At 41.2% G+C, this 25855-nt stretch overlaps 1 protein-coding gene across 16 annotated transcripts in view; it reads right to left on the bottom strand.

Annotated features, from left to right (window-relative positions):
- col25a1 (collagen type XXV alpha 1 chain) overlaps positions 1-23887 on the bottom strand; it is a 406953-nt gene extending 383066 nt beyond the window's left edge. For 11 of the 16 annotated variants that reach the window (XR_003878287.1, XR_003878294.1, XR_003878295.1 and 8 more), the window contains exons 1-2: positions 23218-23886; positions 22960-23035 (exon numbers count right to left, since the gene is read on the bottom strand). Coding sequence is in view for 4 of the 16 variants with exons in the window: in XM_029753448.1 (XP_029609308.1) it covers positions 22960-23035; positions 23218-23544 (403 nt within the window). In the remaining 12 variants the exon portion in view is untranslated. Of the gene's footprint in view, positions 1-22959; positions 23036-23217 lie in introns of all 16 variants that reach the window. The other 5 variants (XR_003878289.1, XR_003878288.1, XR_003878293.1 and 2 more) reach the window with 3 other exon arrangements.
- Positions 23888-25855: the final 1968 nt, after the last annotated feature.

Below are 25855 nucleotides of genomic sequence, written 5' to 3' on the forward strand. Positions count from 1 at the left end.
ATGTTATCATAGGTACACTTCAACTGTGAGAGACGGAATCTAAAACAAAAATCCAGAAAATCACATTGTATGATTTTTAAGTAAGTAATTTGCATTTTATTGCATGACATAAGTATTTAATACATCAGAAAAGCAGAACTTAATATTTGGTACAGAAACCTTTGTTTGCAATTACAGAGATCATACGTTTCCTGTAGTTCTTGACCAGGTTTGCACACACTGCAGCAGGGATTTTGGCGCAGTCCTCCATACAGACCTTCTCCAGATCCTTTAGGTTTCGGGGCTGTCGCTGGGCAATACGGACTTTCAGCTCACTCCAAAGAGTTTCTATTGGGTTCTGGCCTGGAGACTGGCTAGGCCACTCCAGGACCTTGAGATGCTTCTTACGGAGCCACTCCTTAGTTGCCCTGGCTGTGTGTTTCGGGTCGTTGCCATGCTGGAAGACCCAGCCACGACCCATCTTCAATGCTCTTACTGAGGGAAGGAGGTTGTTGGCCAAGATCTCGTGATACATGGCCCCATCCATCCTCCCCTCAATACGGTGCAGTCGTCCTGTCCCCTTTGCAGAAAAGCATCCCCAGAGAAGGATGTTTCCACCTCCATGCTTCACGGTTAGCATGGTGTTCTTGGGGTTGTACTCATCCTTCTTCTTCCTCCAAACATGGCGAGTGGAGTTTAGACCAAAAAGCTCTATTTTTGTCTCATCAGACCACATGACCTCCGATTCCTCCTCTGGATCATCCAGATGGTCATTGCTAAACTTCAGACGGGCCTGGACATATCTGGCTTGAGTAGGGGGACCTTGCATGCGCTGCAGGATTTTAATCCATGACGGCGTAGTGGGTTACTAATGGTTTTCTTAGAGACTGTGGTCCCAGCTCTCTTCAGGTCATTGACCAGGTCCTGCCATGTAGTTCTGGGCTGATCCCTCACCTTCCTCATGATCATTGATGCCCTAAGAGGTGAGATCTTGCATAGAGCCCCAGACCGAGGGTGATTGACCATCATCTTGAACTTCTTCCATTTTCTAATAATTGCGCCAACAGTTGTTGCCTTCTCACCAAGCTGCTTGCCTATTGTCCTGTAGCCCATCCCAGCCTTGTGCAGGTCTACAATTTTATCCCTGATGTCCTTACACAGCTCTCTGGTCTTGGCCATTGTGGAGAGGTTGGAGTCTGTTTGATTGAGTGTGTGGACAGGTGTCTTTTATACAGGTAACGAGTTCAAACAGGTGCAGTTAATACAGGTAATGAGTGGAGAACAGGAGGGCTTCTTAAAGAAAAAGTAACAGGTCTGTGAGAGCCGGAATTCTTACTGGTTGGTAGGTGATCAAATACTTATGTCATGCAATAAAATGCTAATTAATTACTTAAAAATCATACAATGTGATTTTCTAGATTTTTGTTTTAGATTCCGTCTCTCACAGTTGAAGTGTACCTATGATAAAAATTACAGACCTCTACATGCTTTGTAAGTAGGAAAACCTGCAAAATCGGCAGTGTATCAAATACTTGATCTCCCCACTGTATATGCATAGATCTGAGCATGCATGTGTGTTTTGAGTGTGTATGTTAGAGATTGTGAGCCTTTACATGAGTTTATTAGTCTTTTACAGACACCGCATGATTTCACATCTCATTTAGCACAGCTTGGTAGAGGAAGAGCTGATTGGGAGAGTACAGCCTCGATTGGGCTTAGCCAAGACACAGATCCTCACAGTCTAGCCACAAGGCATCGATGGCAGGAAAGGCCAATGGTCGGATTCTTCCATTTGAGGTCGACGTCTCACAGCCCGAGGGGAGTCATATCCTTAGGCCAATAGCTGAGCAAAAATAATTTGTTCTCTTCACTTTTTCATTTTGAAACATCGTCCGCTCCATGTTGTCCTTGGATGAGTCGGAGAGCCTTTGTTTTTATTGAGACTAATGATTTTAAATTGAAAATGGACTGTCAGATACGTCAGCACTGACTGTTCTACTTCCACAACCCAATGTAAACAAATTGAAAATGTATGAAAGAAATGTTGTCTTACACAGGTGTGTCTTGGATGACTTCAGTCAACGTTCCAAACAACAGCAACAAAGAGGTTCCTGAAAGGTTCTGAAAAGTACCCCTATGTTCACGTAGCTCAACCTCTGTCTCCTTCACATGTTATGAAACATCAGGTTCCAACTCATCCCTGACCTTACACTCTTGCTATATAGAACCTTGAAGGGTTCTTTGGCTGTCCCTATAGGAGAACCCTTTGAAGAACACTTTTTGGATGCCGTTAGAACACTTTCCGTTCCAGGTAGAACCCAAAAGGCTCCAGCCACCGTAGACATAGACTGTTCTCGCTGCTACCGTACGGCAAGCGGTACCGGAGTGCCAAGTCTAAATCCAAGAGGCTTCTTAACAGCTTCTACCCCCAAGTCATAAGACTCCTGAACATCTAATCAAATGGCCACCCAGACTATTTGCATTACCCCCCACCTTTTACACCACTGCTACTCTCTGTTGTTATCATCTATGCATAGTCACTTTAATAAGTCTACCTACATGTACATATTATCTCAAATAACCGGGGGCCCCGTACATTGACTCTGTACCGGTACCCCCCTGTATATAGTCTCGCTATTGTTATTTTACTGCTGCTCTTTAATTACTTGTTACTTTTATTTCTTATTCTTATTTTTTAAACTGCATTGTTGGTTAGGGACTCATAAGTAAGCATTTCACTGTAAGGTCTACACCTGCATTCGGCGCATGTGACTAATAAAATTTGATTTGAAGTCACATCTGAACTACGGTGTGAGCATACACTATATGATGTGAGCATGCACTGTATGTCAAGGTTTAGTTTTCCTTTGATTTGGGAGCTTCAATACGTTGTGTGACGTATCGACCACAGATTGCGTGTGAGATACATGCCTGCAACAGTTTAGCTTCCTACTATGGCACATTTACTCACCAGCCCATTTTATTTCTAGTGACTGTTCTTATTAGGCTGACAGATCGAGTGCAGATCTGCAGCATCTGTGCCCGCCTGTGTCTGCAAGGCTAAAAGGCCTGGGGCGCTAAGCCAGAGGCTGAGGGGAAGAAAGGAGAGTGGGAAGGGGCTTGGTCATGTGGGTAATACCTAGAGCTGTGATGCCATTCTTGGGCTCTGCATTGACATGAGGTGAAAAAACTGGCACGATGCAGCTCACATGCATCAGAAATGGATGACAGATACTGGAAAAGCAGTCTGTGTATTTGTAAAGACAGAAAATGTGAATTGCATTCTGTAGAAGGGGTTGAACTTCTAAGATCAGACAAAGTCGTAGTACCTCAAGTAGTATGTATTTCTTCCATATTGTCCGAGTCATGCCAATGTAGCTTGATAGGCAGCAAATCCAGAAAGTACATGACATTCTGTAAACTGACATTTACAGAGAACAGAGATGGTTCTACAGTGGAAGAGCACTGGCTCATTTTAGTTTGAATACAGGTCATTATGCAAAATAAATAATTCAATTCCATTCAAGCAAGCAGGAGGGACACTTAAAATTGTGCTAATGAGGACCAGATTTGGAACCAAACAGACTACATGTTCATAAATTAATCCTTAAAAAAGAAATCATTTCAATGAGTGGGGAGGGGAAGGCCATGGGCAAAACATTTGGCTATAGCGTTAATGGGTAAAGACAAGGTGTTAACCTGATAAACTTAACAGAACAGGAGTAAGATGGCACCAACAGACATGGCAGCTCTGCTTCTAGCTCCTAAGCAACTTTGCAGTACATAGTTTTTTTGTGTGTTATTTCTTTCATTATTAGCCCAGAATGTTTTTTGTGTTATTTCATACAACTTGAAATAACTTTTGGATATCAGAGCGCCGGTAACTCACCAGCACTACAACCAGGATTACAACCAGGAATACAATTTTCCTGAATTGGATCCTCTGTTCGTACCCCCGAAGGAGAAGAGGTATTCGGAGTGGACTTCTAGTCCGACTCAAGAGTCGTGCACATCATCCACCGCTTCTGAGTATATTACTCGCTAATGCTCAGTCTCTGGACAATAAAGTAGACGAGCTCAGAGCGGGAATCTCCTTCCAGAGAGACATCAGGGAATGTAACATACTCTGTTTCACGGAATCATGGCTCTCTCGGGATATACTGTCCCCGCCCTTACAGCCAGCTGGGTTCTCAGTACCTTGTGCAGGCAGGAATAAAGAACTCTCCGGGAAGAAGAAAGGAGGTGGTGTATGTTTCATGATTAACTACTAATGGTGTGATTGTAATAACATTCAGAAACTCAAGTGCTTTTGTTCACCCGACCTAGAATACCTCACAATCAAATGCCGACCGTATTACCTCCCAAGAGAATTCACTTCGGTTATAGTCACAGCCGTGTATATTCCCCTTCAAGCCGATACCACGACGGCCCTCAAGGAACTACACTGGACTTTATGCAAACTGTAAATCACATATCCTGAGGCCGCATTTATTGTAGCTGGGGATTTTAACCTGTTTGGGCTAGGGGGCAGTATTGAGAATTTTGGAAAAAAATATGTGCCCATTTTTAACTGCCTCCTACACCAACTCAGAAGCTAGAATATGCATATTATTGTTCAGGTTTGGATAGAAAACACTCTGAATTTTCTAAAACAGTTTGAATGGTGTCTGTAAGTATAACAATAAGGCAAAAACCTGTGAAAAATAGATTTTAAAAAAATGAGAATTTTGTGACTGTACTATTTAGTGTCATTGTTTTATAGATACCATAGTGAGAAAGGATTCAGTTCGCAACTCCTACTGCTTCCACTAGATGTCAACGATCTTTAGAAAGTTGTTGGAAGCATCTGTGATGTATACAGACCGAATTAGAATGCTTGTAAGTTGACACGTCATCACTTCATTTTTTGCGCCTGCGCATAAATCTGAGAAGAGTGTCTTTGTCATAATCGTTTATTCTAGACACTTGATAGGTTGTGTGAAAATATTACTGATGTTTACTGATGTTTCACGTTAAAAATGGACCAAAAGATTAATGCTAAACAACGTTTGACATGTTTGAACAAACATAAATAGATTATTTACTAGGTTTCTTTTAGCTTTTCGGCGTGACTTTACACTGCCCACCTCATTTTGTGGGAGCCTACTGAACGCTAACTATTTGGACATAAATTATGAACTTTGTCAAAAGAAACCACATTTGTTCTGGACCTGGGATCCCTGGCAGCGCCTTCTGATGGAGATAATCAAAGGTAAGGGGATATTTAGAATGTTATTATCGATATTAGATGATGCTAATGCTAACGGTATAGCTTAGCTTAGCTTAGCTTAGCTTATAGCTTAGCTTATGTTGTTAGCATAGTACCCAGTTTATTGCAAAATGTGATTTCCCAGTAAAGTTATTTTGAGATCTGGCCATTCGGTAGCAATTACGAGATGATAATATATTATTCTTTGAATGACAATATTATAATTTACCAATGTTTTCGAATAGTAATTCCGTGATTTGTAATGCTGGATTCACTGGGAGCATTCGAGCCGAAAAAAATTCTGAATTTCACCGCGACTGTAAATGCTGTTTTTGGATATAAATATGAACTTGATGGAACTAAAAATGCATGTATTGTCTAACATAATGTCCTATGAGTGTCATCTGATGCAGATTGTCAAAGGTAAGTGCATAATTCTAGCTAGTTTTCTGTCTGTTGATGCCCTTCTTTGAATTGGCTAAACATTACACGCAGCTATTGTCAATGTACTCTCCTCACATAACCTAACTTTATGCATTCTCCGTAAAGCCTCTGAAAATCGGACAGCGTGGTTAGATTTAGGAGATATATCTTTCAAATGGAGGAAAATAGTTGATTATTTGATTATTTGAAATGATTACTCTTGCAGTTTTGAATTCCCCGCCATGGTCACATGACAATGAATCCCAATCCCGGGATAAGATCCTGCCCCCTGGCCTCAACAGGTTTTAACAAAGCAAATTTGAGGAAAACGCTACGGAAGATCTATCATTGACTATAGTACTCTCTCTGGTAAAACACTCGACCACTGCTACTCCCCCTTCCGGGATGCCTACAAGGCCCTCCACCGCCCTCCCTTCAGTAAATCAGATCACTACTCCATTTTGCTCCTCCCTTCCTATAGGCAGAAACTCAAAGAGGAAGTACCCGTGCTAAGGTCTATTCAACGCTGGTCTGACCAATCGGAATCCATGCTTCAAGATTGTTTTCATCATGCGGACTGGGATATGTTCCGGGTAGCCTCTGAGAATAACATTGATGTATACGTGGACACGGTGACTGAGTTCATCAGGAAGTGTGTAGGGGATGTTGTTCCCACTGTGACTATTAAAACCTACCCAAACCATGACAGCATTCGTGCCAAACTGAAATCACAAACCCACAGGTAGTGAAGGTAGGAAACACCTCCACTACGCTGATCCTCAATACAGGGGCCCACAAGGGTGCATGCTCAGCCCCCTTCTTTACTCCCTGTTCACCCATGACTGCGTGTCCACGCACACCTCAAACTCTATCATCAAGTTTGCAGATGACACAACAGTAGTAGGCCTGATTACCAACAATGACAAGACAGCTTACAGGCGGGAGGTGAGGGCCCTGTCGGAGTGGTGCAGAGGAAAATAACCTCTCCCTCAACATCAACAAAACAAAGGTGCTGATCGTGGATTTCAGGAGACAGTAGAGGGTGCACACACCTATCCACACCAACGGGACCACAGTGGAGAAGGTGAAAAGCTTCAAGTTTCTCGGTGTACACATCACTGACAATCTGAAATGGTTCACCCACACAGATAGTGTGGTGAAGAAGGCACAACAGCGCCTCTTCAACCTCAGGAGGCTGAAGAAATTCGGCTTGGCCCCTGAGACCCTCACAAACTTTTACAAATGCACTGTTGAGTACATCCTGTCAGGCTGTATCACCACCTGGTACGGCAACTGCACTGCCCGCAACCGCAGGGCTCTCCAGAGGGTGGTGCGGTCTGCCCAACGCATCACCAGGGGTACACTGCCTGCCCTCCAGGCAGTTGCGTGTTTTGCACTATAATGGTGACATACGGTGGACACAAACTATTGGGGCCTACATAAAGCTGCCCCAACAGCAGAGTCCCAACAGCTGTCCCAACTACACCTGTTATCAGCAAAGTATATAAGCAGACAATATTCAATGATGACATTTCTCTAAAACAGGCTATAGGCTAAATGTGCACCACCAAGCCAGGATGAGGCACATGGACTACGAACAGCTCACTACACAACATACACTTAGTATTACTTTCTTAGCTACAGTATAAATACCTCCCTTGCATATTACATCATTTATGCAGCAGCTTACAAAACATTTCTGGTCTCAGGTTGTTGTGCTGTGCTCACTTGAACAGGAAGGTGGCGTGGCAGTCCTTTGTGGCAAATTTTGTCATCAAACGTTGTAATCAAAGTCTAGCATTCTCTGGATTTATGGTGCTTTCAAGATAACTGGGAACTATGAAAAAAACAAGGTTGAATCATGACGTCATTGATCTTCAGGTCGGAGCTCTTGGAAGAGGTCCGAGTTCCCGACTTGGAATTCAGAGTTGAATTCAGAGTTGAATGTTTTTTCCCTGACGGAGCTCATTTCCAGTTGTCTTGAACGCACTGAAGTCAGATGTCCCAGTTCAGAGTTCAAGTTGTTTTGAGAGCCACAGAAGTCATGCTGCATTGACAGCTTGGCAAATGTTGAATGTTTATCCTTTTAAGCTTGGAAAAGAGACCCTTAAACACAGACTTGGGACCACACACCCACTCCACTGAACATCTAGTGATTGCTTTGCAATGCTTGCAGTTAGCCACTGATTCCTTCCAAACCACTCATTGTTGAATTTACGATTTCCAACTTGTTGTGTAATGTTTCTGTCCAATGGCCGATGAGCACCGATACATTTTATCTATAATTTCTCTTCATATGACAAGGATTTGTCAGTAGATTTTCGACTTGATTCATGATGATGACTGCTAGCTAAGATTTTGAAAGTATGATGTTGACATCATACCAATCAAAGCTACGGTACATATAACGTGATTTGATGTAATTTTATCTATGGCCAATGACCTTGAGCCTTCTTGTATGGGCACTTCTAATGTAACTCAATGGTAGCACCCAAGGGGCTTGAATTTTCTGTGACGTAATGTCCCAATGAGTGACAGAACACTGAGCCAATCACGGCGCAACTAGAGAACATTACAAACCCTTACAATAATAGCTATATTCAAATTATCAGTTTCAGGCACCAACCTCACCCAAAATGTTACATACAGTATTGCCATTTTAAACTTGTACTTTTCTACTTATAAAAGGGCCTCCCGGGTGGCGCAGTGGTCTAAGGAACTGCATCACAGTGCCACCAGAGACTATGAGTTCGAGCCCAGGCTCTGTCGCAACTGGCAGTGACCGGGAGGCCCTTGGGGTGGCGCACAATTGGCCCAGCGTTGTCCGGGTTAGGGAGGGTTTGGCCGGCAGGGATATCCTTGTCTCGTTGCGCACTGGCAACTCCTGTGGCAGGCCGGGCGCAGTGCGTGCTGACCAGGTCAGTGTGCACTGGATGTGCATGGTGTCAAGAAGCAGTGTGGCTTGGCTTGGCTTGGTTGGGTTGTGTTTTGGAGGACGCATGGCTCTCGACCTTCACCTCTCCCGAGTCCATATTGGAGTTGCAGCGATGAGACAAGACTGTAACAATTGGATACCACAAAATTGGGGAGAAAAAAGGGGTAAAAAAAAGATACTTATAAACAAGTCAATGTACCTACCCACTAGCTGCTGAAAATATTCTTCCACTTCATTGCCACTTTAAGAAGATATTTACTAAAATAGTCTGAGCTTCATGTGTCTCACTGAATTCACATAGAAATGTGAGTTATAGATCCATCATTTTACTTGAAAGCAAGTCTAAAATGCTATGTGCGCTATTTCTATGCTTCCCATTCTTAAGTTTTGGTTTTTTACTTTCGGTTTTGTACACCAGCTTCAAACAGCTGAAACAACACTATTTTTGGTTATGGAAAATATTTCACAGCGGTTTAGATACAAATGATTTTCTGCACAAAACTAGCTGTTTTATTTTTAAATAAACTGAAATTAGGCAAACTATTAGAGTTTTAGCAACCAGGAAATAGCAAAGCCTTCATAAATACAACATAAATGTCTTACAAATCATCTATAACCGTATGTCATGCTTTATAAAGGGTTCATAAATGTGGCATAACTGTGTGACATAATCACCAATGTCAAATGTGACATAACCCACTATGTCCAATATGACTGAAACCTGTGCTTTAGAAACGCACAGGTTTCAGCACCGCTTAATAAATATTAAATTGAGGCTTCACAAAGCTGCCCTGTCATTCATCTTGGTAGAGCGTTACAGCGTCCCAGTACCATCCATGACCAAGTCGCTCTGGATAAAAGTGTCTGCTTTTATTCAGTTTTCTTGGTTTTGTTTTTCCAGGATTCAGATTTTCCCAATTTTTTTCTGGTTTCCCCCAGTTTGTTCACACTTTTTTAATACAAAAACATCAAAATGTGATTTTCTGTATTCACAACAATGCTTAAACCACATCAGGGGATGACATTTGAGATCTGGGAAAAATCTAAGAAAATTAGATTTTTTGTGTAGTTGCCCATTAATAAGTGAGCATGCCCTGCAATTTTATTTGGTTAGCGAATTTTCTGTAGTGCAGTAAGCGCACATGTAATGTGATTCGGCCACCAATGGAATGGATGGAGTAAAAGGCCAGCAACACTGTATATTCAGAGCTCCATGAAACGACACCATATATACTGACTCTTCCCTACAATACTTTTACTGCAGCACCCAGAACAGGTCTTGCTCTAAGTCAATATGTATTCCTTATAAAGTGATTCACATTGGGGCATTTATTTGAAAACCACATTTAATGCAAATAAATATGAATCATTGTATTCACTTATTTTTCCTATTTCATGAATGGTTATTGGCACAACTACTATTATGTTGTGGAATTTTAAATAGAAAATTACAGAAATTACGTGACCTGGAAGTACTTTTTTAGTCTTGCTGATGAGACGCTGATCATTTGTGTAACGGCCGTCGAAGGGAGTAGACCAAGGCGCAGCGTGGTTTGTGCTCATCATGTATTTATTTTACCGAGAACACATAAACAGAGAAACAGAAACCGACAGCCAAACAGTTCTGTCAGGTAAGCAATACAAAAGTGTTGCGTTAAATTACATACTCTAGCTACCTCAATTGTTATTTTAAATCATTTCGGTAACTTCACAGCAATTGCTAGCTAGCCGAAATGTAGCTAGCAGGCTCAGTTAAATACAAATACCCCTAGATACAGCCACGTCTCAGTCACGTCATGAGATTTGTAAATGAAAGAGGAATATAATAATATGAATTGAATCGAGTTTCCAATATTCCCATTTAGAGTTTCTGCCGGAGCACAGAAATGTCCTTATCCAGAAGGTGTGATAAAGGCATTTCCTAACAGCTAACTTTCTTTGTTGTTACTTTTAAGGTAACCAACATGGTTAACATGCAGTATCTCCAGCAGGGAGAGAGGCATGAACCATTCGTCCACCAGCTCAGGGACAAGCTAAACTATTCACAACCCTGTGTACTGTTCAATGTAATTGCATTTCTGGACTTTTTGAAACTTCATGCATTATTTAAAAAGTGTACAAATAAAAGGAAATGTATGGTTTAAACATGTCTTTAATGTTTATTTGATTTAGATGTCAGTGATAATTCCCGATGTGTTTACATCTTTAAGCCTTTATGTATGTGTTATGAATGACCAAAGGTGTCTGACTTCATAGTAAGTACAGTGTCATATGATACAAGGCATTTATGTATGTGTTATAAATGACCAAAGGGGTCTGACTTTAAAATAAATACAGCGTCATGCGATATAGAGTCTTTATGGATGTGTTATGAATGACTTCAAACTAAGTAATAACAGAACACCACATAAAGTGACAATAAATAGGTTATCAACATTCTGTTAATTTATGAAAATTCTCTCATGATCCATAGGTTACTGTAGGGTGTGAGGTATTTAAATGGGCTGATGGATCTGCAAAGCTTTTGTGTGTCAGAACCAAGAGGATTTGGAGTAGTCCAACCCGAGACTACGGCACCAGGTATTCTTCTTCTGTTCCCATGCTGGAGATCTGGGCTTGATTACAACCGGTTAAAATGGTGCCAACATTTTGTGGCTGATCTTTTATTGGGGGAGTGGGTTAATGTGTCAAAGACCTGACTTGGCCCAGCACCGCACGGTATGACTCCCTTTTGCTGTGTGCGTGTTTATGTACTGTGGAACATGTAACTTGGTTCCAGAAGAAAGACACTTTCAATTTCTTTAGGTTGGGGGCTTTCATCAAGGTAAGTGTTTCTTGGTGTAAAATCGTCTCCAGGCTATTGCACATACAGCACATATAAGCCTGATATCAACCATTCAAAGTTGGCCTTAGTGTAACTAACCACAGAATTCAATAGGAGTGACTCTACAGAGTAAAGTATTTGTCACCTTCACTACTTAACAGTCAAAACGTCAAAACTATTGCTAAACCCATTTCTGAAATGTATCTTCTTCAAATTTGATTTTAAACCTAATCCTAACTAATGAAAGGCAATTTTGATGTGTTGGTCCATCAGACCTTCTATGCATTTGGGCGGAAGTGTCTGGGAACGAGATCAGGTGAAATGTGACTAATATGACATCAATTTAGAGCACATGTTTTCGAGCACATCATATTCGACATAGTAGGTTTTCTCACGTTTGATATTGGTGATTATGTCACACAGTTATGCCACATGTATGAACCCTTTATAAAGCATGACATACAGTTATAGATTCTTTAACACATTTATGTAGTGCTTATGAAGGCTTTATGAAGCCTTTACAAGCTGAACATCATTTAAAGCGGGACCATCATTTTTATACATTTTTACAAATTAATAAATATTAAAAGCTGAAATGTCTTGAGTCAACAAGTATTCAAAACCTTTGTTATGGCAAGCCTAAATAAGTTGCTTAACAAGTTCCGTAATGAGTTGCATGGACTCTGTTGTAATAGTGTTTAGTTTAACTTGAATACCTCCTCTCTGTACACCACACATGCAATTATCTGTAAGGTCCCTGAGTCGATTAGTTAATTTCAAACACAGATTCAACCACAAAGACCAGGGAGGTTTTCCAATGACTCGCAAAGAAGGGCACCAGACATTGAATATCCTTTTGAGCATGGTGAAGTTATTAATTACACTTTGGATGGTGTATCAATACAAATAGTCACTATAAAGATACAGTCGTCCTTCTAAACTCACTTACCGGAGAGAAAGGAAAACAACCGCTCAGGGATTTTTTTCACCATGAGGCAGAAGGTTACTTTAAAACAGTTACAGAGTTTAATGTTTGTGATAGAATAAAACTGAGGATGGATCAACAACATTGTAGTTACTCCACAATATAAACCTATTTGAGAGTGAAAAAAAGGAAGCCTGTACAGAATATTCCAAAACATGCATCCTGTTTGCAACAAGGAACTAAAGTAATACTGCAACAAATGTGGCAAAGCTATTCACTTTTTGTCCTGAATACAAAGTGTTATGTTTAGGGCAAATCTAACAGAACACATTACTGAGAACCACTCTCCATATTTTCAAGCATAGTGGTAGCTGAGTCATGTTATGGGTATGCTTATAACCATTAAGGACTGGGGAGTTTTTTTTTTAGAAAAAGGAAACGGAATGGAGCTAAGCACAGGCAAAATCATAGAGGAAAACTGTGATGTGCTGTGATGAGATGCATGTTAGCGCCAGGGCTGCCACCTGCCGAGATGCAGTGAAGCAACTGCGGGAGAAAATGACATCGATTGAAGACAGAGAGAGGAGACTGAACATACATCTGGTGGGCCTGGAAGAAGCCGCAGAGGGTTCTGACGCAAAAGGTTTTCTTCAGGAGAATCTACCAAAATGGATACCATTGTTACAATGGAGGAATATTGAAATTCAACAGGCACACAGGATCTACAGTGGCAATAATAACCGTAGCTGTCCCCGCGCCCTCATATTCTGCCTGATAAGATATGAGGACCGAGTGGATATTCTGTGGGGAACCAGAGCCCTCGAGAACCCACCGAGACACGAGAGATCCAATCTGGCATTCTGCCCAGACTACAGCAATGAAACCAAACTGAAGAGGAAATCCTTCGACCATGTCAAACGACAGATGACAGCAAGAGAACTTCGCCCATTCCTGATATACCCAGCAATCCTGAAGATCAGGAAAAATGGAACACTCCAAGAATTCCATACTGTGGAGGAAGCAAAGGCCCACCTTACAGCTGAGGACAACTACAAAAGAAGGTGCCCAGTCATTGCCCCCCATTCTTCTAGATTGTCCCCACTGCAGACGGAAGAAACAAACAACTACGGCCCCCCTCCTTCCTTGAATACCCCCTCGCATGAAGGCCCATCTTAACTAGTAAGATGGACACAACTAATGCTAAGCTAACTAGCTAACATCATCCATGTTTATTTGTTATTCAGCGACATAATGTAGTTAATTTGGTACGAGGGGCATGGTGGATTTGTTAACTTGGCGGTTAGCATTCTGGTTATATGACTAATAGGCAGCTGGCTGGCACGTGGCTAGCAAGCTGAGTTGGCTGGCTGGTTAGGTTAGCTGGCTGGATATGTATTTGGGTTAGGCTGCAAATGTCAGCTGGTCAAAATATTTAGCCATCAGTAAAGCAGTCCTGGGGTAGGATAAACATTATGGGGATCAACATACAGAGTGCTCAGCTTGGTATGAACGTGTTCCGTGAAAAGTAATGTTGCCAGCTATTTATCAGTGGCAGTGATAAACAAAGCTCGGGCAAATACAGTTGATGCATGGGATGTATTATGCAAAACCCTATCAGAAATCAACAACTCTTGAGCAAGCAACGGAACTGGCCACCCCTCATAGCCTGGTTCCTCTCTAGGTTTCTTCCTAGGTTTTTGGCCTTTCTAGGGAGTTTTTCCTAGGGAGTTTTTCCTAGCCACCGTGCTTCTTTCACATGCATTGCTTGCTGTTTGGGGTTTTAGGCTGGGTTTCTGTACAGCACTTTGAGATATCAGCTGATGTACGAAGGGCTATATAAATAAATTTGATTTGATTTGAACTACATGCTAAGGGAATGGGTGGATGACAATTTATTTTCTGAGAATAATACAGAATATTTTGTATTGTAAACTCTACTTCTTTTCTGTAAATATCATTGTGCACTCAAATAATTGATATATTGTATGTTGGTGTCGCCAGGTCGGCTAGAATTTGTAATGTGATCCTGCCTTGTGCGTTGTATATTGTGAAATAATAAAAAATGTTGAATACTTACAGTTGAAGTCGGACATTTACATACACTTAGGTTGGAGTCATTAAAACTCGTTTTTCAACCACTCCACAAATGTCTTGATCAACAAACTATGGTTTAAGCAAGTCGGTTAGGACATCTACTTTGTGCATGACACAAGTCATTTTTCCAACAATTGTTTACAGACAGATTATTTCACTTATAATTCACTGTATCACAATTCCAGTGGGTCAGAAGTTAACATACACTAAATTGACTGTGCCTTTAAACAGCTTGGAAAATTCCAGAAAATGATGTCATGGCTTTGGAAGTTTCTGATAGGCTAATTGACATCATTTGAGTCAATTTGAGGTGTACCTGTGGATGTATGTCAAGGCCTACCTTCAAACTCAGTGCTTTAATTTATTTTCCGTCAATGTCAAGCAAAGGCTTGACATTGACGGAAAAAATATAAAAAAACAGCCAAGACCTCAGAAAAACAATTGTAGATCTCCAGAAGTCTGGTTCATCCTTGGGAGCAATTTCCAAACACCTGAAGGTACCACGTTCATCTGTACAAACAATAGTACGCAAGTATAAACACCATGGGACCACGCAGCCGCAATACCGCTCAGGAAGGAGACACGTTCTGTCTCCTAGAGATGAACGTACTTTGGTGCGAAAAGTGCAAATCAATCCCAGAACAACAGCAAAGGACCTTGTGAAGATGCTGGAGGAAACAGATACAAAAGTATCTATATCCACAGTAAAACCAGTCCTATATCGACATAACCTGAAAGGTCGCACAGCAAGGAAGAAGCCACTGCTCCGAAACCGCCATAAAAAAGCCAGACTACGGTTTGCAACTGCACATGGGGACAAAGATCGTACTTTTCTGAGAAATGTCCTATGAAACAAAAATATAACTGTTTGGCCATAATGACCATCATTATGTTTGGAGGGAAAAGAGGGAGGCTTGCAAGCCGAAGAACACCATCCCAACCGTAAAGCACGGGGGTGGCAGAATCATGTTGTGGGGGTGCTTTGCTGCAGGAGGGACTGGTGCACGTCACAAAATAGATGACATCATGAGGCAGGAAAATTATGTGGATATATTGAAGCAAAATCTCAAGACATCAGTCAGGAAGTTAAAGCTTGGTCGCAAATGGGTCTTCCAAATGGACAATGACCCCAAGCATACTTCCAAAGTTGTCAAAATGGCTTAAGGACAACCAAATCAAAGTATTGAAGTAGCCATCACAAAGCCCTGACCTCAATCCCATAGTAAATTTGTGGGCAGAACTGAAAAAGTGTGTGCGAGCAAGGAGGCTTACAAACCTGACTCAGTTACACCAGCTCTGTCAGGAGGAATGGGCCAAAATTCACCCAACTTATTGTGGGAACGTTTGACCCAAGTTAAACAATTTAAAGGCAATGCTACCAAATACTAATTGAGTGTATGTAAACTTCTGACCCACTGGGAATGTGATGAAATAAATCATTCTCTCTACTATTATTCTGACATGTCACATTCTTAAAATAAAGTGGTGATATTAAATGACCTAAGACAGGGAATTTGTACTCTGATTAAATGTCAGGAATTGTATGTAAACTTCCGACTTCAACTGTATCTAATCAAGACATGTTAGTGTTTTATTTTTTGACATCACAGAGCATTTAGATCGTGTAGATCGTTGACATCCCACTTTGTAACACAAAATGTGGAAAAAGTTAAGGGGTGTAAAATACTTTCTGAAAGCACTGTATGTGTTTTATGTGGTTAATTTGTTGTTAATGTTGTTACTAATTTGATTTAAATGTGTTTTATGTACAAATGTATTGTTTTAATTTCAGGGAGAACTTCACTGTAAAACAAAGAGTTTACAGTATAATCCTGTACATTTACAGGGAACAGTTGTACAGTGCACAGTGCTTACATTTTCAGTGCAGCCTGGCATTGTGACATTGCTCATAAGTCATGCTATCAGCCTTTTCTTCTTCTCTAACCTGAGCGAATGCTCTTAATGTTTATTTTTTAACTCATTGTCTGTCCCTCCATTTCGCATGTGCGCATGCACATCCACACACACACACACACAGACAGACCACACTATAAAAAGAGGGCACCACTATAGACTGCAGTCCAGGATGGCCCCCCCACTGTGGTCCCAGACTCCAGCACATGTCTCCAGGCCCTACTGCTAATGAGAAGCAGCTGTCTCTGGTGGCTAGCTGGGAGTCTGCTTTCCTTTACCTTGCACTCAGTAATTACTCAGCCAATGCATGCATGCATGCATGCACCTCCCAGCGCCAAACCACACAGATGGCTCAATCTGACCTGCCACTTATTAATGACCTGCTTTAGTAGTTGCTGCCAATGTCTAAAAAGATAGGTAAAACGCAAACGATCAGGCCATCCGGTTGTGAGAGTTTGTAGGGAAAAAAACTAGCTTGTAACCCAATCCCATCACAGAGAGTTGAGAGGGAGCGATTCCTCTGGCTGTTTGACATGTTGGGCATGTGTCTGTGTAGCATTGTGTGTTGCTACTGCCACTGCAAAATAAACCAGGCTTTACTGTGCGATAACAGACGAGAAAAACACGTAGAGTCAGAACAAATATCTGTAATGATCAATTACTATGCCTTCAGAGAACGGCTAAGGATTTATAAAATAATTATTATAATAAAATAATGTTATTATTATTTTCAATGATGCTCTGATTTAATTTCTTCAGATTTTATTGGAAAGGAAAGGGTTAACACTGAATAAAAAAACAATTTCTTTGCTGGTCTCTGGGGAGATAAATCTAGCTAGCTAAGTCAGCCATTGGCTAGGCCATCCGAAGCTAGATAAAGGCATCTGCCATTTAACGGTATTAGGACAAAATTTTGGAGTGACAGTAGAATTAACCAATCACAATTTGACTTAATGGGTGGGACCGTTTATACAAAAACGTATGGAAAATGTTGCCTTCTTGAAGGCCAACAGGTAGCGCAATAGCGAACGGTAGTTTTCCTATGGTCGAGCTAGCTAGGTTTTGTTGACGGCTAGTTTGCAGTGGCTGCAGCAGATGTTATCAAAGACGATGTTGTTGCTCATTTGTTAGCATCTCCCCTTTCAAGAATAACTTTCAATAAGAAGTTTCAAATGATCATCATCTGGTGAGTGTAACTGTGTCTTTTATTGCAGAGCACTTGCTGTTGTTAGCAATCTCTTTGAAAATAGCTTTTGTGTGAAACATTGTTGCATTTACAGTGGAATTGACAGCATTTTAGCAACATGACATTTTATTAAAATCTGTTCATACACACCCCCAGGAAGAACGGCACTTAAAAAATAAAAATCTGACAAGGGACCATTACATTTACATTTTAGCAGACGCTCTTATCCAGAGCGACTGACAGTAGTGAATGCATACATTTCATACATTATTTTTTTTTTTTCCTGTACTGGCCCCCCGTGGGAATCGAACCCAGAACCCTGGTGTTGCAAACACCATGCTCTACCAACTGAGCTACAGGGAAGGCCACTTAGATATAGTCATTTTTACGTTTTCATAAATTCTTAGTATACGTAATTCCCTAACATTCTAAGGCATTTGTGAAAATTCTATAGCAATATAGAGTGGGAAAGCAGCCATGTGTTTGGACAATTAGTAGACACTGCAGTAAATAAAACTGAATAAAAACATCTACACAGACTGGTTGCTATAGCCAATCAGAGCTACAGTAGGCATTTATACAAACAAGCTATTTTTTGTTGTTATTCTGTCTCTCACTATTCAAATAAACCTACCATTAAAATTATAGACTGATCATTTCTTTGTCAGTGGGCAAACGTACAAAATCAGCAGGGGATCAAATACCTTTTTTCCCCTCACTGTAGCTAGCTAGCAAGCTAGCCAATTTTAACCAGTTAGGTTGGGTGCTTCGTTGGGACAAATATGCATTGGCAGGCAAGCTGCATAAGGATGAGGAGGCTACAATTCCCCATAGTCTATAAATGTAATAGTATGTTTATTTGAACAGTGAGAGACAGAATAACAACAAAAAAATCCAGAAAAACGCATGTCAAAAATGTTATAAAATGATTTGCATTTAGATGAGGGAAATAAGTATTTGACCCCTCTGCAAAACATGACTTAGTACTTGGTGGCAAAACCCTTGTTGGCAATCACAGAGGTCAGACGTTTCTTGTAGTTGGCCACCAGGTTTGCACACATCTCAGGTGGGATTTTGTCCCACTCCTCTTTGCAGATCTTCTCCAAGTCATTAAGGTTTCGAGGCTGACGTTTGGCAACTGGAATCTTCAGCTCCCTCCACAGATTTTCTATGGGATTAAGGTCTGGAGACTGGCTAGGCCACTCCAGGACCTTAATGTGCTTCTTCTTGAGCCACTCCTTTGTTGCCTTGGCCGTGTGTTTTGGGTCATTGTCATGCTGGAATACCCATCCACGACCCATTTTCAATGCCCTGGCTGAGGGAAGGAGGTTCTCACCCAAGATTTGACGGTACATGGCCCCGTCCATCGTCCCTTTGATGCGGTGAAGTTGTCCTGTCCCTTTAGCAGAAAAACACCCCCAAAGCATAATGTTTCCACCTCCATGTTTGACGGTGGGGATGGTGTTCTTGGGGTCATAGGCAGCATTCCTCCTCCTCCAAACACGGCGAGGTGAGTTGATGCCAAAGAGCTCCATTTTGGTCTCATCTGACCACAACACTTTCACTCAGTTGTCCTCTAAATCATTCAGATGTTCATTGGCAAACTTCAGACGGCATGTATATGTGCTTTCTTGAGCAGGGGGACCTTGCGGGTGCTGCAGTCCTTCACGATGTAGTGTGTTACCAATTGTTTTCTTGGTGACTATGGTCCCAGCTGCCTTGAGATCATTGACAAGATCCTCCCGTGTAGTTCTGGGCTGATTCCTCACCGTTCTCATGATCATTGCAACTCCACGAGGTGAGATCTTGCATGGAGCCCCAGGCCGAGGGAGATTGACAGTTCTTTTGTGTTTCTTCCATTTGCGAATAATCGCACCAACTGTTGTCACCTTCTCACCAAGCTGCTTGGCGATGGTCTTGTAGCCCATTCCAGCCTTGTGTAGGTCTACAATCTTGTCCCTGACATCCTTGGAGAGCTCTTTGGTCTTGGCCATGGTGGAGAGTTTGGAATCTGATTTATTGATTGCTTCTGTGGACAGGTGTCTTTTATACAGGTAACAAGCTGAGATTAGGAGCACTCCCTTTAAGAGTGTGCTCCTAATCTCAGCTCGTTACCTGTATAAAAGACACCTGGGAGCCAGAAATCTTTTTGATTGAGAGTGGGTCAAATACTTATTTCCCTCATTAAAATGCAAATCAATTTATAAAATTTTTGACATGCGTTTTTCTGGATTTTTTTGTTGTTATTCTGTCTCTCACTGTTCAAATAAACCTACCATTAAAATTATAGACTGATCATTTCTTTGTCAGTGGCCAAAATACAAAATCAGCAGGGGATCAAATACTTTTTTCCCTCACTGTACTTCCAGACACAAATGAGAGAACACCTCACTCTGATAATTTTACTCGCCATAGCAGAGCTGGTTAGGCTGTTTAAATGTTATCTTGAGCGTTCTTGACTAATTATTACTTTTTTTGTCTAAGTTTACTGACACCAGTCATATTCAGAGGGTGTTGCGCATTAGTAAATTCATCAGTTGTTCTGAATTTGCAAATGCAAGAGATATGCTAACAATTACAATCGTTCAAGTTCTTGCTAGCTAACCAAATGACAGCTGCATCTCTAGCTGTGTATAGCCACCAAAAAACGATATGAGGGGGAAAAGTCAGTCACTCATCCACTGCTCCAATGGCATGAAATGACATCCTCCTAGCAGCTAGCTAGCTGTCTAGCTAACGTTAGGCTCCGTGTTTTTAGCTTGCTATATAAATAGATACGCTAGCCTATTAGCCACGTTATGAATGACTTGTGATAATTTCCCTTGCTAGTTTGATTGTATTGACATTCCCAGCCTTAGATACATTCGTCCATTTTTGTCCAGAATATTGAGTCACTAAAAGTGCATCCCGAATGGAGGCAGCAAATGATGTACCAAGCCAGCTGTGATTTACAACCTGATAGCAATACTTTTTTAACTAACCAGAAATGTATTGGTGAATTATATTAATCATGCATTGAACTGCATCCATCTATTCTGCCAACAATGCCTTAGTGTACATCATGGATTCGTTGAGTCAAATATAGAATCTATTTTTAAAACCTCTTATAAAGTTGGTTTTGTAGCATAAACTAGGAATTTCATATTTTTGACTGAAATTATGATTGCCTGTTGTTTCATATCTGGAAAGTAGTTCAAACGCTATCAGTTCCACTTTAAACACAGACTACTTTGTGTGCTAAACCTGAAATGTTTTGCAATGGGAAGTGCCAACTTGGAGAATATCCTGAAGCTATGGCCCATCTCTCTGTCTGAGGTTCAGCTCCATCAACTCTTGGCAGTCTGTGAAAAAGACATTACGGTTCCCCTGCAAAAGTCTGTGCCTGAGCCACAGGCTGTGACCACAGCAAGGATTACGTTGAGTGAATCCATTCAGATAGAGAAAGGAGGCACTTGGTTTAAAAATGAGGCTTTCCAAGCAAGTATTGGCAATAGTATGGTGAAAGCTGGACTTGCTATAGAATGTACAACACTGCACCATACCATACTCTTACAACCCATTGAAATATTTCCATTGATGTCTTCATATGATAACGACGGTGAAATCCTTGTGTACAGGCTTTTGTTCTAGCCTAGTGTAGCACATGGGGATGTGTCCACACTTCCCCTGCCAAATAGCTAGCTTTTCGATGGTGTGACTGGGTAAGGTGGTCACGTGTGTTTGCGTGGCAGAGGTTCTGGGTTCAAACCTTGGGTATGAGCCGAATCAGGAGGAAGTGGTAATCACTAGCCAGCAGTGTGATGTTCTTTACACTAAAATACTTCCAATTCAACTAATCATCGAACCCTTCATTAATTGAATAGGTGTATGAGTACATGGTTGGAACAAAAGCATGTACACCATGTGGGTCTCTAGGAGCAAAGCTCAACAATGAATAGTCAGACTACCTCATCTAATATATCCTCCTGGTTGAGTTTCTTGATCATGAACATGTGTAAGATATGACTGATGGACAAAAGTGCACTTAATAATAACGTGACCCATGTTGCAGAGCCATCCATCATTCATGTTCCTCATTCGCTCTAACGGCACAGCAAGCAATAGCCTAATACAACAATGTTCAATGTCTATTACAATGTTATTAATTTAATGAGCAATGTTCAAGAAAAATAATAATTGCATAGACAATGTACTAATGTGACAAATGCTTGTTTTATACTAGAAATGTATGTCATTCAGTGTGCAGAGTGTGCCTCTATTGATTCTATAAAAGCAAGAGGACAGTGTAGCAAAAATGCCTCAACATAATCTCCTCAAAAGCACATAACTGCATATAATCCCTTATTATTGTGATCTTGATCAGTATTCCAAGAATAAGTGTTTCCATCTGCTGTTGAAAACTGGTTATTTCAGTGGATTATCAAGGTTATACAGTGTAATAAATACCTTGAAAAAAGGAATCCTTAAAACAGACAGTGTGGTATAGCAGACAGTAGGGTAGGTTATTTTGAGGAACATGTGGGGTTTTTAATTTTTTTACAATCATATGCCTGCCCTTAGCCTGTATCGATCTAACACAAAAATATCAAATCACTTTTTATGGCTAAAGAATAGTTATGGTCTACATGAACACAATTAGTCTACTGCTGTCTGCATCCTTGCTCTGTGTGTGACTAATATCAGCACATGTGCATGACTGTAGGCTATGTAACCTATCAGAGGGTAAAATATGCAAGAGTACTGAGCAGGCTTTGAGACACTGCCCACTCTTCACACAACTTCTCAGCGCCTCCATGTATAGCTGTTAAACATTGCTCTTTCTGTTTGCTGTAGCAGTGATTCAGCTGTCTGCATCCTTCAAACTCCCCTCAACTATCAACACACCAGGAAAGACAAGAATAGTGTCACATCATGCTCTTAAGGCACCAGTCTCTCCTCTGGGACCTGGCAATAGTCTATACTGCATACTGACTTAACATCTACCCATTTTGCGCATCCCATAATTGAAATACATAGAAAAATGCAATTGTAGCCTATCATAAAATAACACATTTGGGAGCTTCATATTAGGCTAACTATATTTTCTGGTATTTGCTCTAGGAATTAAATGGTTTGAAAATAGACCGCTCAGTATTTATATATCATTGCCCCATGCAGGTTAATAAATGTAAAGGCTATGTAAACCACCATGGTTGTCTCATGTCTCCTATGCAATGTGACTGTGATGTTCTTGATCAATGTAGTTGAAAGCATTGTCTATAGCATAAACGGGCTAGTGCGCACACTGTTCTTAACAAAAGGTAGATAGGCCTACAGGATAGCATTCTTACAATAGGATAGCTTCCTTATGATAGGCTACTTTATCACTATTGTTAAACAAACTCAATAACACATTGTGATGGTGAAGGTGTATTAATAAACGTGCTCTTACCTGGGGGACAGTTGCAATCAGGAGTATGGCTAACTTGTCGGGCAACCCGTATCTTCGATAAATTTTCATAGGAGCGCTGTAAATTAAAAAAAAAAACATCAGGCTACATTACATAAACTTGAAGAGCAGAGGGTAGATTAAAGATTAAAACCGATTAGGGAATACACTCATATTGTTAAATAAATAATCATAGCCTACAAGCGTTCAGTCATTTTCCAACCTGGCCATATTGCTAGCAAGTGCACGTGAGATGCTTACCTGTGACAGGAGCTCATCCACTCTCTCTTGAATCAATGAATTAAACTGATCCACAGAAAAGCTGGGGACCCTGTGAAAGATTTGCTCGCCATGTCCAGTTTCCAAATCCAGGACCCTGTCCGTGATCGCTGATGTTTGTACACTTAATAATATGCAAAAGGCAAGGGACGCTACAGAGAATAAAGACGAGATAACGTTCATAACAGCTGTGTAGCAATATTGCTGCTTCAAAGATGTCGTTTCTCTCTCCATTTTTTTCCGCGCACTTTGGTCTCTACAACCTTTATAACTATTTCTTGACCATGCAAAACTAAGTGCAATCTGCATGTACAGTCGGCCAAGAATTATTTAAATTCAGGCACTCAAGCTCTATTATGTCTAGCCTGTGTCTGACGACGCGATGTCAACGCACAATGAGGTAAACTGGTCCTACAGCGACAGTGAACCGCTCTCACCAAAGACCCTCGCTCTCAGACGCTGCAAAACAGTGCAACCTGTGACTGATTTCACGGCTTGAAGCAACTCCTACAAATAAATTGCACTGCTGGAGAAAATAATAATCGACACCTTAGGCTACTTGCAGTAAAACCATGAAAACTAAAACTGGAAAGGTATAGGCTACTACAATGAGAGCAGAAATCGCACTTCACAGTGCTCATAACAGAGCATGCTCCCTTTCATTATTACAGTAACAGCCTCCAAATATGTCCTGTGTAATTAACACAATTTATTGACAGGCTCCTCTCATGCTTCTGGATCCACGTCAATTCAATCCAAAAAATGTATGTGATGACGTTGAATCAAAGTGTGGAAAACTAATTGGTTTTGCAAAAAGTAATCAACTTAAAGTCATATCATCTTTGTTTTACCCAACTTTTAACCTAAATCCAATGACAGTGATTTTTTTTATTGATTTCATGTTAGTTGACAACTCAACCAAATGTAAATCAATACTAGACGTTGAACTGACGTCTGTGATCACTGGCATTGGACTTGTCTCAACGATGTTCCTATCTGCCACGACGTTGCCAGAAATCTAGGTTGACTCATTTTCCCTGGCTTTGTAAAGACTATAGCCTGACGGGAGCCCATCTTCCTTGTCCAACCGTGTTCCCACCCTCGAAAGGTGGGCTTTTCAAATGGGGTGGTACTAGTTTCTACAAGTTCAGGGGAGCTATGTGCACTGTCTATCCAAGATTGATAAATAATTACAATGGCTGCTTCTGATGATTCATGAAGATTGATTGTGATGAGAGGGGTTCTGGAGACTGGTGGCTAGGTGGGTAAATGACAAACAAGTAAGTTGTTTTGCTGTCGGTACCTAGCTAACAATAGAAGCTATCTTTTTACACGAGGCAGTGTTGTTCAGGACAATATAATTTAGTGATCGATTCAGCCATAACGGGGCTTGCTAGTACAACTACAAGCCAAGCTAGCCAAGTGAAGCTAGCTTTGTTTAATATATCCAAAATGTACAGTAGCCTAATGTTATAGCTAGTCTGGCTAGCCTCAGTGCATTTCATTATGAGCAAAATTTTAGAAATATTGTGATGATGACGAAGAGTAAAATAATGGCTTCATGACTCATTAGTCTTTGAGTAACTATGCCTATGTAGCTAGCTAGCTAACGTGTGTCTGTGAGATGTGTCATATTCTGCATCGTGCTGCTACAGTAGGAATACAGACAGTACACAACGATTGCCCATGAAAGTCTAATATCCTCTTTGTCATTCCCTTACAGACAATACTGCTTGGTGGCTTACATATTATTTTTGGAGTGACTAGACATCAAGATAGATAATAATAAGAGTAAAATAAAGAACAGAGTAGCAACAGCATATTATGAGTGTAAAAGTGGGTTTTGTTTTATTTAACTAGTCAAGTCAGTTAAGAACAAATTCTTATTTACAATGTCGGCCTATCCCGGCCAAACCCAGGAAACGCTGGGCCAATTGCACGCCGCCCTATTGAACTCCCAATCACAGACAGATGTAATACAGCCTGGATTTGAACCAGGGACTATAGTGTTGACTCTTGCACTGAGATGCAGTGCCTTAGACCGCTGCGCCACTCGGGAGCCATATCTTCCTGCACCTTCGTCACTGGGGGTACTTGTGTCTGCAGCTGCTGTGCTACTCCTACTGCTTCCCCTACGATTTTGAAGTCGACGTCGGCAACCTCTGGATCGAGCAGGGCTTCTCCATCTGTCAGAGGCCTGCACCAGGCGCCCGGGAGCTGCTGGCTCAAGTTATCCTGCCTCTTGCCCATCCTTAAAGGGTTCTCCGAATCCTGTGAAGCATGGGAGTGGACGGATTTCTTCATACTTCTCGCCAGCCATGATTTTGGGCAGCTCCATGGTAAGAAATGTGACTGTTCCTGGTGCATTATCCCGGAGGTTGAGGAAATTACATTACTAAGCTGCTCCCGAATGTACTACGTCAGGACATGGAAATTGATTCTATCGTATTCCATGTGGGTTTTAATGACATTATGAAGGGTAGCTCTGAACAGTTCAAACTGGATTTTAAAGAGCTGATTGACTTTGGCCCTGTGCCCTCTCTGAATCATGGCATTGAACTCTTTAGCAGGATTCTTTCTCTTCACAACTGGCTAAGTGATTATTGCAGCTCAATGAGTG

The sequence above is a fragment of the Salmo trutta genome, chromosome 5 (assembly GCF_901001165.1).
Source record: "Salmo trutta chromosome 5, fSalTru1.1, whole genome shotgun sequence".
Taxonomy (NCBI): domain Eukaryota; kingdom Metazoa; phylum Chordata; class Actinopteri; order Salmoniformes; family Salmonidae; genus Salmo; species Salmo trutta.